General features: G+C 39.9%; 1 protein-coding gene across 1 annotated transcript; it reads right to left on the bottom strand.

Moving 5' to 3' along the window:
* Window positions 1-32: 32 nt before the first annotated feature.
* On the bottom strand, window positions 33-7,439 carry LOC145786409 (beta-ureidopropionase-like). The gene is made up of 10 exons (XM_082598057.1): window positions 7,293-7,439; window positions 6,977-7,139; window positions 6,377-6,464; window positions 6,138-6,232; window positions 5,539-5,700; window positions 5,140-5,243; window positions 4,276-4,423; window positions 1,385-1,454; window positions 883-1,010; window positions 33-495 (listed from the first exon to the last, which is right to left on the bottom strand). Exons 1-10 carry the CDS (start codon window positions 7,385-7,387, stop codon window positions 409-411), a joined length of 1,140 nt encoding a protein of 379 aa, XP_082454183.1. The 5' UTR covers window positions 7,388-7,439; the 3' UTR covers window positions 33-408.
* Window positions 7,440-16,428: the final 8,989 nt, after the last annotated feature.

The following is a 16,428-nucleotide window of genomic DNA, read 5'->3' as shown; positions in this document are numbered from 1 at the left end:
CATCCTATCGTAGATCCAGCGTTCGCAACAAGCCGATTGGGACAGATTTTATTTCGTTTAAATTGCATCACTCTGCTGATACTTCAATGTACGATAGAAATATTTCATCACAATAAGTTGCATGATTCATTCGAAGCAGGGAATCCTGTTGCGAGCAAATGTAAACACACAGCGCGGAGATAGAAAGTTTCAAAGCGGAAATTGTCAAATTAAATACCGACGCAGAAAAATAATAATCTAAGATGCATAACACGTAGCATTGATGCAGGAATTGTTCCATAACCCAGATTTGGCACCTGCCATGCAACCTCTCGGAACCTCATCCGCTAATTGCTTCATAATTACAAACTATTTCATCACAATGTCAGAGTCGGTCGAAGACGAGCGAGGCGATAACTGGCGACGCTTCTACTTCTCATTGATGATGTCCCGCTGGTAGTCCAAGCTGGTGGATTGCTTCAGAGCATCTCCGTACAGCTCGTGGCGTGCTGTCATCTGTGGGGACGATAATAATAATACGCTGCCACCAAGTGATATTGTATTACCACTCCTCGTTTTAATAAACTACAACAGTATACTTTAGGGAGAGAAGTCATTCTGGAATACCATAGACAAATTTGACTGATAATTCTCTCTGATTTCTGTCTATAAACCATAACAGGTTTCAACCCAACCATCGCCGTTGCGAACACGCGAAACGTAGCCAAGTACAAAAATATTGGTAGCAGATCATCAGATACACTCGAGTCGACATTTTGAATGGCAAACAGCGAGGAAATGCTTAAAAGAGGCTTTTGTGCCAATCTGCTGTTTATTCGATCGAATTTTTTAAACACATTGAAAATGACAAATCTACACCAAACCTTACGCGATTCCACTCACCCTGAAACACCATTTGTCAGATATCTGTTCGCACATGTTCAGGTCGACTGACGTTACCAGTAGGCCGTCCCTGGTTCGAGAAAGACCGGGTGTGCGAGCGCCATCTGGTGCCGCTACGTAGCTGGAACCTGAGGAACAAATAAAGGTGGTCGGTACGCTAGGTGTCGCCACTAGAAGCATTATGACGTCATGGTTTCCCCGTAGAACACTTGCCCTGCCTCACAACAAACCAAATCAGTAAATGTGCCAATAAAATGTATGTACTTCCACGCTTCTATACCACACAATGCGCATCTGTCGTCAGAGACAATGACGTATGACAAACTGCTCAGGCGCCCAAAATCTACAGGGTTCTCTTGGAAACAATTTTTTGAAGTCTAGACTCTAGACAGACGGTATTTAGTCTCCTCGAACGAAACGACAACTTGCTGTCTGGTTGCCCTGGTTACCATAGTAAGCAGGGAACACTTAGCAACCAATGAACCCCCATTCACCCACTTACCATAAAAGTGGCCGAAGTCTTTATGGGCCGGCAACCCATTCCCGGATGTGAATTCGTTTGGAAAAGTTTCCTAAACAAAACCGCAGATTATGACCGAACAGATCGACCGAGGGCTGACATGAAACTTGTGGTCAACAATACAGTCGCGCCCTCTCAGAACACTGTTCGTTGAATGACCTCAGCAAGACGGGTACAGAATACCAAACACAGGATTGCATCCCATGACGGACGGTCAGAATGCTAACAAAGCGGCCTAAACCAGGGTCAGTGGGAGCTGAGCATCTTCCACCAGTTTGGTTTTAAATCTTTATCCTCGGACAGACAAAACCTTGATAGGTTATTCCTGGTAGTTTCGCATACTCGTAGAGGCTCTTGACGCAGGACCAGATACCTAGATTGGCAGAGTGAAATTTTCCGATTGTTGTTCCCGGGGAATTATTCCATCCATTAGGTGCAGCTAAATGGAGAGCAGTCCTTAGAATGCGTTGCTCAAGCGCACACCCCGAGAGTCGAACCAGCGCTAACCAACTGAGCTATTGGGGCGGACGAACACCGACTTGCCAACAACGCGTGATTGCTTGATGGAGCAAACAGCGTCGTGGCATGTTATTGGATGCACATATTCTCAGAATGCTCATGAAAAAATAGCAGATAGTTTACATTCAAAATATCATCATCATCATCATTTTCAGCCTGTGAGAGCCCACTGCAGAGCGTAAGCCTTCCCCTTTTCATGCCAATTTACATGATTATGTGCTAGTTGGTACCGGTAGCACGACAATTTAAATCAGACAATTCAAAGCCGAAAATTCAAAGCCGTTAACGTTTATTCAAAGCTGATGATTCAAAGACGAAAATTCAAAGCGGTTGATTCAAAGACGACGATTCAAAGACGAAAATTCAAAGCCGTCAATTAAAAGCCGATAATTCAAAGCTGAGATTAACGACAAAAAACAAAACAGAGAAAAGCCGACAATTCAAACCTAAAATAGTTCATAAGAAAACAGTTTCACTTTAATTACATACCAAAAGCCGACAATTCTAACAGAAAATAGTTCGCAAGAAAACTACATGCCAAAGTTGTGAGCAATTCCACGCAGATACTGAGCCGTTGTTCGAGCATCATACTGTTGCACAATGCGAAGGATCCGTTCATTCAGTTGTTCATATTTCCTTTTTCGAGATGGAGGATTGTGACCTGCCACAAGACGTTCCATTAGGACTTCGTTATGTTTTTGCTCTTTCTTAAGAGCGTTGATGCAGCGAAAGATAGACGGACGAAAGCAACCGACAGTTGATTGAAAACGTCTATGCCACCCTTCAATGCTATTGTTGGTACGATGCTCTCCACGCAAAGTGCGCTGATAAACATTCCAAAGTTCATTTGGGAACACAGCAGGTCTTCGATGCCCGTGGCGAGTTGGTCGACCAATCCAAGTGTCCTCAAAGTAATCAGCTACAGGTTGAATTCGGTGATCAAATTCTTCATCTGTCACTAGGGCTTGTAATGCGTTCTCAACGTCTTGTTCTGGTACAAAAGCTAGTGCTGCCAGGCTCCGCGCACTCATTGCAAACTTTCCATCATCTTCTTTATAAGCTGCTACCAATCCAAATTGCTGTATTTTACGCCAAACACATTGCTGTAAATGGAAAAAGCAGCCCGTCAGTGAAGTTGCGGGAAAATTGTCTTGAATGGCATTGATTGCAGCCTTCTCAAAGTCTGTCATCCAGGACATTGGATTTATTTGAGGTCGAAAGTTTTTTATAGCCTGCAAAAGTCGACAATAGGTTTGAGCAGCTTTGTTCGGAAGAAGAGCATAGACAAGAGGTACAATTGTGCCTAATTCAATAGCATGGATGGTATATAGCTGTTGAAAGAGATGGCTTGGAGCTGTGCTAAACGTTCCATCAGAGAAATAGCTTTGACTCTGAGAGAGAAGTTCAAGGTTACGCTGGGTACTGAAGATGCATATGGGATCATTTCCAGGCCCAGACTCATAAAGCAGAAACACAGTACCATCATCCAATTTCTTGAATTGTAATGGAATTACCAGTTCTTCAGCATTTGACGGCTCCACAGGAGTATTTTGTACTTGCCTTCTGGCTCGCTGAATGCTGCGTTTCAAAACACGTTCCTCAGGAATTTGAGCTGCTGCATTTGGATGCAAATCTGCTGTTGCCGCCGTAATGATTTGCTGAGTTGTAGCGTAAGACGTTGCTGCTTGCAACTTAACCTGGGCACAAACGTCCAAAACCTGCTTACGCTAACCATTTGGAGCGTGGTTATGTTCTCCAACAAATTTCACTGCCTTTTCATTGCAGACATGCATTCTTGCTTTGCACTTATTTTCCTTCCAATACTCTTCACACAACCAGAAGCTTAACCCCTCACCAAGCTTACTATCCCTGTCGTGATTATAGCAGTAGCCGCCATGGCATGCTTTATTCCTTCCTCTTTCCGTTTTCGTGAAAGAAACGTCCATACTACTCCTTGTTCGACTTCTGACTAACTTCAGCATTGCAAAACGATGGACTTTTGAGTACAGTACGAGCTCGCACTCTTATCACATCACAATAAGATTAATTAATTTCAATTATTGACTTTTCCAATCAAGCGGATTAATTATCGTCAACTTTGAACTGCCGGCTTTCAATTGTCGGCTTTCAATTGACCGCTTGGAATTGTCGTCTTTGAATTATCGGCTTTCAATCGACCGCTTTGAATTGTTATCTTTGAATTATCGGCTTTGAATTTACCACTTTGAATTATCGGCTTTGAATAGACGCATAACCGTTGGTACCAATTGGTTGTATTCATAAGTAACAAAATATCACAAGTAACTGAAATCAACTATTGGCAACACAGTGACGTAACAACCGTAGCCACTCACCGATCCCACTCTGTTGATGGCGCAGGTAAAGTAGTGGTTCGCTATGGCAGCGCAGCGAGCCTCTACAGGCCACATGGGTTCAGATAGAGCCCCCACTGTCGCTGAGGGGTTAAACACAATTTCTGCTCCATTGACGCCGTACATCAACCTACACAACGTAAAAAGAACATAAATATACGCTGTTCTGATATATTGCCACCATTATACCAGCAGAGTATGAAGCCGCTGTGCAACAACAAATGTTGCAAATAACTTTCGGATTGGCCTCGAACTAGTGACGCCTGCCCGGCCACCGAGGTTGAGTATTTGAGTACTTAAAAGGTGACAGAGGTGATACAAATTATTTTTCAAACCCTAGATATCACTGGATGTAGAGTTGTCAGTTGTGCGTTGCTTGAGCGTACATGCCAGCAGCAATTGAACTGGTGTTTCTTGATCTAGCAATTTGCAGATCTGGTTAGAAATTAATTTAAGAATTAAAGATACTTGGACTGGACATTAATCTCCGCCAATTCCGTATTGCGACACAAGCACCGAATTTCGTCGATGTCGACAACAAGGTTCAACGTTGAAAGCAGGAGCTATATTTGAATATTTTATGGCCACATCTGAAAAGTCGTTTCTGAAGCCAAAAAATCCCAAAATTTAATTCCATGAAACAAATAAAGCAAAGTGGTACAGGTCCAACAGGCCTACAAAAATATCTACGAAAACTAATGGAATCAGATCCAAATCTGGGGATTTTTTTAGAAATTGAAACCAGATTCAAAAATTCTAACTAAAGTTACAAAGTTATAACTTTGATTTGATTAGCTTAATGTATTCATTGCGGTTTATTGCTGCTTCTGAACTCAAGCAACTCACCAGTTGAGAGGATGGTGTCTCCCATAGCAAATGTTAACGGCGATTTTCCCGAAAGCAGTTTGGAACACTTTGTGGCCAGTATTGCCTTCCATGTAGTAAGTTGACTGAAGAATAGAATCAACCGAATTCGAATTAGTTGTCCTCGCGAAAGTTGTTTTAATTATTTAAACACAATTTATTTCAATGAGCAAACAATGAAAACAAATGCGAATTTTCTGCATTTCTCTAAAGAAGTTGGTAGCGATAGCAACGACTGACGAATATTTTTCCGATATTTCCAGTCTTGCCTCATCAAATCGCCATAATGACGTAATGACTTCCACCCTTGTGGTGGAAGTGAAAGTGATGAAATCATAATTAATCGAAACAAAGCACTGAAGTGCTTCAAGCATCGCGCACCTCGTTGAAATCGCCGACCCTGGGAATGTGGTTCTTCCGGGACTTCCCCAATACTTTCCCCGTATTCGAGATCACGACCGCGGTGTTCCACAAGATCCCGCCGTGCGCGTCATCCCGCTCCAGGATCGGAGATACAATAACCATGTTGTGACGTCGCGCGATCTTCAATAAACAACATCACGTGATTGGTTTGTGTGGAGTCCGTCGCGATAGCTTAGTTAGTTAGCGCATGACTTCGTGAACAAAAAAGCTTCAACATCAAGCGGCGCTGGTTCGACTTTCGGGGTGTGCACTTGAGCAACGCATTCTGAGGAAGCTCTGCATTCAGCGACACCTAATAGATGGAATAATTCTCCGGCAACAAAACTTCAACAATCGGAAAACTTCACTCTGTCAATCTCAGTAACCGACCCTGCGTCAAGAGCCTCTACCTACAAGTATGCCAAACTACCAGGAGTAAGCAATCAAGGCGTTGTCAGTCCGAGGATAAAACCAGACCAAACTAAACCAGACGTCACGAGTTGAAAAGATCGTCACAGTGATGGGGCAGACACTAAGCTACAACTACAGGGTCGAAATGTCCATCCAACCCAAACTACCTCTTGGAGAAACTTTGTGGTCCTTCCATCCTCTGCTGATTCGGCAAAGTCTGTCCATGGGGTCTTTTCACGAGTGCAGAACGCAAACGGCATCGCTGAGAAGAAAGGTGGCTTGTAATCAAAATGAATTTATGGAAAACAAAACAAAACAAATAAGTCTTTATACCGACCGAACAAACGTTAGTCGTTTAAATATTTAGACAAAAGCATAACACTTCAGCCATTAAAGTCCAACTCACTCCACGCTTCTTGCAGGCAAAGAATGTTGACCCCACAAATCGAAGCAACCTCACAGATCTCACTGATTCGCTTGTGCAAAGCATTAATCTAAAGAAAACAAGTCACTTCAATGAGCAGCCAGTACAAAAAAGTAATGGTGCTCCTTTTACCACCAATCGCATCATACAATTGTCTTGCTCATTCACAAGATATGATGTCTGGTTGTGCATGCTTCCTACCAATTAGCTGCAAGCCCACCTACGATTAAGTTCAGAACAATTTGCTTTACAGACAACATTGGTTAAATCCCAGCCACTAGCAATTGTAGTCATTTCTCTCTGTTTTTGCCATGTTTTTCGATAGTGATTGAATTTCATATATTCTTATATGCAAAGATATTAGAGAATACGAAGTCTGAAGAGACAAACCATGCCAATAGGAAGGTTCATGACTACTAACTTTCACCAGCATATCGGGCAAGTAAAAAAGCTAGTCATAAAAAATTTCTATCAAATAATTGAACAGCTGAAATGTAATGTATTTTGATTTACTATGCAACGTTGTTGCACGAAATTACAACATTGAGTTACCAATCACTGGTAAGCTGAGTGGCAACGTACCTGTTCCTTGACAGAGCAATTCGTGCTAGCAACAATTTTGTTTTGTATTGCACCAACTTTTACTCTCCGTGGTATTGAAGTTGAACTAGGAATTTCGTAGGCTGCAACTTCAAAATCTCTTGATTTACTTATATCTTGTGCTTTGGCTGGGATATCAAGTTTTCTAAATACAAATTAGTTTTTACTTCCTTACAAATCCCACCATCTACAGGGCTATGCATTATGCAATCTGACGCTTGAGCTGTGGACACATTAGAAGCCCTGATATAGCCTGATATATCAGGAAAATGTTGAAGGTACAAAGTGTAATACTCACGGACAATCATTTCCATACAAGATCCTTTTAACTTCTTTCAATTCTTCTTCAGGAATATGTTTTTCGAGACAACTTTCAACACTGTCAAATTCCATTATCAGGCCTAACTTTGATTTTGCAATGAAGTAAAGAAAATTATATATTGTCTGTACAAATATGGTAAGAACTTCAGTGCATTACTTCAATCAAAAAATTAACAAAGCGGCTATTTTTACCCACTTGTTGCCATGGTTACAATCAGGTGTTGCCAGAGTTAGGATTAAAGTTAGGAAGGGTTAAGGTAAGGGTTAGAGTTAGGAATAAGGTTAGGGTTTTGTTCTTCTTCGTCGTATGAGAGAGAGAGGGTTTTGTTCTTTGCCCAGGACTAAAAAAAATCCAAAATATATACAAGTTTTTGTTTTCAACAGCTTTAAACTTTTCTCAAATTAGGGCAGAATTCCTTGTCTGGCAACGCTATTGATCCAAAAATTAAAGCGAGCATGGTACCATAATTGAGAACGTAGTTGAACAGATTTTGGTAATGTATTAAAAATATATACCGTACCGTACACTTTAAGATGTGAGTTTCACTTTTTTTTCTCTTGCCCTTAGCCGCACTGCAGATTTTGCAGAAGCTATATAACTTCTTAAATTTTATTTTGTATGTTACTCGCTCTGAGGATGCTCATTGTCATGGTGAATAAAACATCAGTAAAGCAATGAATTAACTTGTTTCTCTTTGCTTTTACTTTCATCAGATAAAAATTGCAACTGGTGCTAGAAACAATACTTACATATATCTTAATTAATCAAAAAATGAAGTATCTAATCCTAATTAACACCCAAACTTTTTAGTATTCAATACATAATGTAGTATTGCAGCAAAGCAACATCTCCAGAATCTCCAATCTAACGCTAAGTCTAATATAGGCGTAACTTACACAGCAGGTGTTGTCAAATATCCTTACAATAACAATGAATTGAAGGCAACAAAAGGTGTAAAAACTGTAATAGCTTAAGATGTACTTGCAAAAAAATCTAATGTATGGTATATTCACCAATGAATTCAAATTACATTTTTAGAAAAACTCCGATTTTTATAATAAAAATAGAGTAACAGTTTAGGTTAACAAATATGATTTTTGGAGGTCCTTGAAAAAAATGGTCGCAAATACGTGTATAGACTATAGCCTAAGGCACGACAACCACTAAACCTAATGGTTTAAACATGTACGGTAGGTACGATAGGCTACCGTAGATACCGGTAAATTGCTTGAAAAAATCAGTTGTCTCCTCATTCAACTGAAGAGTACGGTAGTAAATGCCACTTGAAGTATCGAGCTTGCATGCCCAATGAGAATAGGTTGCCTTAAACGGCATACGCCAGAGTTAGCTCAGTGGTTAAGCGCTCGACATAAGATTACCGTACATGGCGTTGATTCGGCTTTCAGGGTATGTGCTTAAGCAACACATTTCAGGACTGTTCTCACTTCTCCATTCAGCGGCACCTAGTACATGCAATAATTCTCCAGCAACAACACTTCAACAATCGGAAACTTTACTCTGCCGATCTTGGTAACCAGTTACCAGCCTTGTGTCAAAAGCCTCTGCAAATTCCGTAGCCTAAGCGAAACAACCAAGAATAACCTAACAAGGCTTAGTCAGTCCGAGGATAGAGATTGAAAACCAACCAAGTTGAACAAATTCACACATAAAGGAAACCATTCAATTTCTTGCTATTTAACCCAACACAAACTCATTATTCGGTTGTCAGTGAATTTTGTATTTGCAAAATGCAATTATGCACCTTGCTGCAATCACCACCGTCATTCTGGCAGAATAGTTCTTCCGCTTTCCGCCTAAAAAAGTTATCCGTGAATAAGTGCGAGGCATACTCTGCGACATGACATACTTTCGAAAAATCTTAAATAAAACTTTATTCCGCAACACGTACCACTTAAGTTTTGCATGCATCGGATTCAGTATTAAATTACCTTTCCAGGGATGTGCATCAATAGGTGGGAATTTGGGAAGAACGTCCAGCAGAATGGTTCAAAGATGGAAGATATTATTATAATATTCAAGAAAATATTGCAATTTGTGCATAAAAAACACATCTCCAAACATCTTCGAATAAAACTTTATTTCGCAACACGTGCCACTTAAATTTTGCATGCATCGGATTCAGTATTAAATTACCTTTCCAGCGATATGCATCAATAGGTGGGCATTTGGGAGGAACGTCCAGGAGAACGGTTCAAAGATGGAAGATATTATTATAATATTCAAGAAAATATTACAATTTGTGCATAAAAAACACATCTCTAAACATCTTCAAATAAAACTATATTCCGCAACACGTGCCACTTAAATTTTGCATGCATCAAATTTAGTATTAAATTACCTTTCCATAGATGTGCATCAATAGGTGGGTATTTAGGAGGAACGTCCAGCAGAATGGAGGTGACGAGTTTAGCTGACTGAGGTCTAAAATTATCGCTTTATCAACGCAACTTTTATCAAAGCACGCTTGATATCTTCAAGACATAACTTCCCTGGGTATAATAAAATTTCCGCAAGATGATGATGTTGTTTTTGCTAGTTTGTTTTACTTGTTTTTGTCATTGTTTTTATGTCGTCAAGTTATAGCCTATCTATTTTGTGAGTCGTGCAAGGCCTATGGTGCGTTGCGCTTGAAATGGCTTTGCCCGTGGTAGGATTTCTTTGTGGGGTTTTCTTTGCCTGCCTTGCTCTTCTTTGCTATGAGCTAAACGCATCAAGACGTGTTCCCCTTATGACCATCAGCACTCTTGATAACGCACCATGGCCGATCTTCATAGCAACTGTCCATACAAATCCTAAATATATCAGCTAAAGCTATGTGGGCTAATAAAGCTATAGCCTAAATATATGTTGTTTTCGTAACTTTTTCTTTTTTTATTTTCCCTTTATATCTTAAATTTTTCTGAAGGTGTTGCGACCGTGCCAAATTTCTTTCAACTCAATAACTTACTTCGGTCTCAAGCACGTTATGACGTTCGCGTTTTGTTTCGCTTCTACCTTTTTCTCAACCTTTGCTATGCTGACGTGTATTGTTTTGATATGATGGTCAGAAATAAAAACAGCTGAACTGAACTGAACTGAAACATGGAGGATGTTCTTAAGATATTCAAGAAAATAAAACAATTTTGCAAAAAAAACACATCTCCAAACATCTTCGAATAAAACTATATTTTACAACACGTGCCACTTAAATTTTGCATGCATCGGATTCAGTATTAAATTACCTTTCCAGGGATGTGCATCAATAGGTGGGCATTTGGGAGGAACGTCCAGCAGAACGGTTCAAAGATGGAGGATATATTTACGATATTCACGAAAATAATACGATTTTGCAAAAAAAAAACATTTCCAAACATCTTCAAATAAAACTATATTCCGCAACACGTGCCACTTAAATTTTACATGCATCGAATTTAGTATTAAATTAACTTTCCAGGGATGTGCATCAATAGGTGGGCATTTGGGAGGAAGGTTTAGGAGAACGGTTCAAAGATGGAGAATATTATTATAATATTCAAGAAAATATTACGATTTTTGCATAAAAAACACATCTCCAAACATCTTCAAATAAAATTATATTCCGCAACACGTGCCACTAAAATTTTGCTTGCATCGAACTTAGTATTAAATTATCTTTCCAGAGATGTGCATCAATAGGTGGGCATTTGAGAGGAACGTCCAGCAGAACGGTTCAAAGATGGAGGTAATATTTACGATATTCAAGAAAATAATACAGTTTAAAAAAAAACAACATCTCCAAACATCTTCGAATAAAGCTTTATTGCGCAACACGTGCCACTTAAATTTTGCATGCATCGAACTTAGTATTAAATTACCTTTCCAGAGATGTGCATCAATAGGTGGGCATTTGGGAGGAACGTCCAGCAGAACGGTTCAAAGATGGAGAATATATTTACGATATTCAAGAAAATAATACGATTTTGCAAAAAAAAAACATTTCCAAACATCTTCAAATAAAACTATATTCCGCAACACGTGCCACTTAAATTTTACATGCATCGAATTTAGTATTAAATTAACTTTCCAGGGATGTGCATCAATAGGTGGGCATTTGGGAGGAAGGTTTAGGAGAACGGTTCAAAGATGGAGAATATTATTATAATATTCAAGAAAATATTACGATTTTTGCATAAAAAACACATCTCCAAACATCTTCAAATAAAATTATATTCCGCAACACGTGCCACTAAAATTTTGCTTGCATCGAACTTAGTATTAAATTATCTTTCCAGAGATGTGCATCAATAGGTGGGCATTTGAGAGGAACGTCCAGCAGAACGGTTCAAAGATGGAGGTAATATTTACGATATTCAAGAAAATAATACAGTTTAAAAAAAAACAACATCTCCAAACATCTTCGAATAAAGCTTTATTGCGCAACACGTGCCACTTAAATTTTGCATGCATCGAACTTAGTATTAAATTACCTTTCCAGAGATGTGCATCAATAGGTGGGCATTTGGGAGGAACGTCCAGCAGAACGGTTCAAAGATGGAGAATATATTTACGATATTCAAGAAAATAATACGATTTTGCAAAAAAAAACACATCTCTGAACATCTTCGAATAAAACTATATTCCGCAACACGTGCCACTTAAATTTTGCATGCATCGGATTCAGTATTAAATTACCTTTCCAGGGATGTGCATCAATAGGTAGGCATTTGGGAGGAACGTTCAGCACAATGGTTCAAAGATGGAAAATATACTTACGATATTTAAGAAAATAATACGATTTTTGCATAAAAAACATATGTCCAAACATCTTCAAATGAAATTATATTCCGCAACACGTGCCACTTAAATTTTGCATGCATCGGATTCAGTATTATAAATTACCTTTTCAGAGATGTGCATCAATAGGTGGGCATTTGGGGGAACGTGTTGCGGAATATAGTTTTATTCGAAGATGTTTGGAGATGTGTTTTTTATGCAAAATCGTATGATTTTCTTGTATATCTTAAGAATATCCTCCATGTTTTAACTATTTTGCTGGACGTTCCTCCCAAATGCCCACCTATTGATGCACATCTCTGGAAAGTTAATTTAATACTGAATTCGATGCATGCAAAATTTTAGTGGCACGTGTTGCGGAATATAGTTTTATTCGAAGATGTTTGGAGATGTGTTTTTTATGCAAAATTGTATTATTTTCTTGAATATTGTAAATATATTTTCCATCTTTGAACCATTCTGCTGGATGTTCCTCCCAAATGCCGACCTATTGATGCACATCTCTGGAAAGGTAATTTAATACTGAATCCGATGCATGCAAAATTTAAGTGGCACGTGTTGCGGAATATAGTTTTATTCGAAGATGTTTGGAGATGTGTTTTTTATGCAAAATCGTATTATTTTCTTGAATATCGTAAATATATTCTCCATCTTTGAACCGTTCCTTATTTAAGATTTTTCGAAAGTATGTCATGTCGCAGTGTATGCCTCGCACTTATTCACGGATAACTTTTTTAGGCGGAAAGCGGAAGAACTATTCTGCCAGAATGACTGTGGTCTGCAATCACTTGGTTACCCAAAGTTGCCAGACACCCACTACCAACAACAAAAATTCTGCTGATATTGCAAAAATATTGCAGATTTATCTGTAGATTTCCATCACGCATTGAAGCGATGATCTGATAATGAAATTTTCTACGGTTTGAGAAAAAGTTTTCTCTGCCTATAAAACGTTGAATGGTAGTTTAATTAATTATTGCCAAAATACTTTCCTAGTTCTAAGGAAATTTCCCTAACTTAATTGCAGAAAGATGCGTGTACAAAACATAAAAAAATCCTTACACACAGCTTTTTTTCAATTCAAAACATTGGAAAGTTCTGAAAAGGATTTTAACCTGTTTTAACCATAGCATTTTGGCTAAAAAAGATTAATCCGCTCCTCAAATTCAACTCAAAATTAAACTTTCAACATAATTCAAATTCAACTTCAAATATTGAAAACCTAAATTTTACTAAACGTATTTATTGGTGTTTCTGTTGTGTATATTGTTATGTGTGTTGGCAGTTTGATTTCTGTTAGATTTTCAGTTGAAATTGCTTAATGACCCATTGAAAAAAATGGCAACTTTGCAAAACTCACCCGAGCGAAGCATTTTCACAGGTTTCTTAAATTCGAGAGAAACCTTTATTTCGTGCGTTGCGAGAATAGTACGGTACAATTATAAACAATACGAATGAAACAGCACCATAGCAATCTAGATACCACAACAGACAGGAAACAGCGAAAGACTATATCAGTCATCGAGTTTCGGTCACAAGCACGTTTTAACCGTATTAAGACTGGGCTCTGAAGGGATTCCCTGAGTTGGGAGGGGGGGCATAAAATGCCCACGGTTTTTGAACGTTTATTACGCCTTTGATATGCATGCTGTCAGTTAGATATTTTACCAAGTGAAAGAAAATTTATCTGACTTTCCAACAAATTCAAACTTGTCTTCGAATCATGTGTATATCTATAGCTATAATAGATTTATTAGACAGGCATCAAATCGCCAAAGTTAGATGTAAATTATAATAAAGAAACAAGGCTTTATCTTGCTCGGCTTGAGATAATGAGGTCACGGTATTCCCACGGTAATAACACTTTGCGTTATGTCTCTCACACTAACAACCGTAACGGCTCATCAACTGCCGAGAAACTATTTATTCTGTAATCATCCAGCCGGCAAAAGTGCGACATTATTATATCGACTCAACGTTTGACCACAGTGCTTAGACGTAAAAATTGTTTATTTGACTTCAGTTTGTTAGAAAAGATGCGAATATCGGAAACAAGTGTTGCTTGAGATGTAGGCAGATTTGGCTACAAGCAGCAAAAAATATATTCTTACACAGCTAACCATTCCACTCCTTTTGCGTTGATTCAACGTCTTTAGTCGTTGAATCGACGTAAAAATAACCGATTTTCCAGTGGAGAACAAGCACATCCCAGCCAGCAAGCCCATATGGGCCCCACATGGGGACCCATATGGGCTGATGTACGGGCCCCATGTGAGCTGCCTATATGGGGCCCATACACATTGTGTCCGCGGGCATCACATTGCCCCCATATAGGCTGCCCATATTCATTTATGGGTTTCATGTGGGTTGCTCACACTCAACCCACAAATCTAATATGGGCTGCCCATATGTAACCTATAAATCTAATACAGGCTGCCCATATGAATATCAGGTATATATATAACTGCATACAGATACCAAAGTGCTCAAACTGCAAGCAGTGAACTTTGCGCAATGCATAGCAAGGTGCCCCCAGTAAAGTGCTCAATCGGCGTAAGCCAAGAGCGTAACAGAGAGTGACCACCGTTTAGTAATTTATACACTGGAATGGCCATGAAGGTATATAGCTCCACGTGACATTTTTCTATTTGTGGTACGTAAGCACCAAAAATAGTACTATTGGCAAACTTGCCAAAGTGCTCCAACTGCAAGCAGTGAGTTTTGCGCAATGCATAGCAAGGTGCCCTCAGTAATTTTGCTTGTTCAATTTCATTTTGTGTTTGTTTAAAAGATCAATAAAAGTCGTTTGAGACAACTAAAAAATCTCAAAGTCTAGACAAATGCTGATCGAGGTGTATATCATATTAGTATGGGTTGCCCACAAATCTTTGAATCACTGTGTGGGTAGCCTATGGTCTGCCCATAAAAAATGTGGGCAGTCCATGGTCTGCCCATAAAAAATGTGGGCAGCCCATGTTCTGCCCATGAAAAATGTGGGTAGCCCATGGTCTGCCCATAAAAAATGTGGGCAGCCCATGTTCTGCCCATGAAAAATGTGGGTAGCCCATGGTCTGCCCATAAAAAATGTGGGCAGCCCATGTTCTGCCCATAAAAAATGTGGGCAGCCCATGTTCTGCCCATAAGAAATGTGGGCAGCCCATGTTCTGCCCATAAAAAATGTGGGCAGCCCATGTTCTGCCCATAAAAAATGTGGGCAGCCCATGGTCTGCCCATAAACAAAGTGGGAAGCCCATCAATATTTCATGCTTAGCCCATGATCAATAATTTTATGTGGCTAAATTTATTAAAATGCATTTATATGATCACGCATTTGAAGACTGGAAGTTTTATATTCCACCTTGTCATTTAGCAACACATTCTGCAAGAAAGCCCATATTGGGCACATATGGCAAAAACCCACATAGAACCCACATGCCTACAAGCCCATTAAAATAGTATATGGGGCCCATATGGGCTTGCTGGCTGGGATGGAAACGATTTTATTTCTGTTTGTTTCAATCGCAGCAACGTTTTTACGTCGTTTGACGTTGGATCTGCGTGACAATGGTGTAACTTTATCATTGCTGTTGTTTTCCGACAAAGAAAAATAAATTGAATTGAATTGAACTATCAAATGCAAATGAAATCAAAATACGTTGATTCTATTCAATACCGTATTACAGCGAGCGAGTTATATCGATTGAACATCAGCGTTACATCAAAATCATTGAACAATAACCACGGTTTGTTTTGTAGTTGCATGATACAAGCTAATAGAGTCGGTTTACAATGTTCTTCTCCCCGTACTGTTACCTTGCCGCGGTGGGGAGGCTTGAGTACCTCAAGGATCCTGTGGGCTATACCGAAGGGGGCTCGTAGCCCCTGGCAGGTTTAACCATGTCGGGCAGGTTAGAGGTGAGAGGCCAGACAAAAGACAGTACAACAGCCGGGCAGACGGAGCCCGTCAGCCTTGGACGGCAGTTCGTCTCGGGGAAGGCAAACCCTGATTCAAAAACCTCCGCTGTCTTGCGGCTATATCCAGTCCTGGGAAAGGCTACGGGAGACAACCCAGACAGAAAATCCGGAGTGGAGTACGTGAGGCGGTCGACTGTCAAACTCTGACATCCTTCCGGCAACTCCTGCAGCCAAACCGTCGCCGAGTGTCACGCTTTGCATTCCCTTGGACCACGCCGGAGAGGCAGAGAGGAGGGTCCTGTTGTGTTTTTGGGCAGCGCAAGACCTCCATACAGACGCCCAGGCCAGCACTCTGGAGAGGCCACTCCAGTCGCCCCCATTCCTGGGTGCGAAAAACAAACCGGAGGACAGCAGTCTACGGGTT

Source organism: Aplidium turbinatum, chromosome 17 (genome assembly GCF_918807975.1).
Source record: "Aplidium turbinatum chromosome 17, kaAplTurb1.1, whole genome shotgun sequence".
NCBI classification, from domain to species: domain Eukaryota; kingdom Metazoa; phylum Chordata; class Ascidiacea; order Aplousobranchia; family Polyclinidae; genus Aplidium; species Aplidium turbinatum.
The sequence above is the reverse complement of the archived record's forward strand: the minus strand, read 5'-3'. Positions and strand labels throughout refer to the sequence as shown.

Bases quoted from the DNA above. Each gene is read 5' to 3' on its own strand.
- LOC145786409 (XM_082598057.1), bottom strand. From the start codon at position 7,387: ATGGAATTTGACAGTGTTGAAAGTTGTCTCGAAAAACATATTCCTGAA. The intron at 1,455-4,275 runs GTGAGTGGCTAC...GGTTTTGTTTAG, and splicing joins CCATCAACAGAGTGGGATCG to GAAACTTTTCCAAACGAATT. The intron at 1,011-1,384 runs GTAAGTGGGTGA...TTTGTTCCTCAG, and splicing joins AGACTTCGGCCACTTTTATG to GTTCCAGCTACGTAGCGGCA.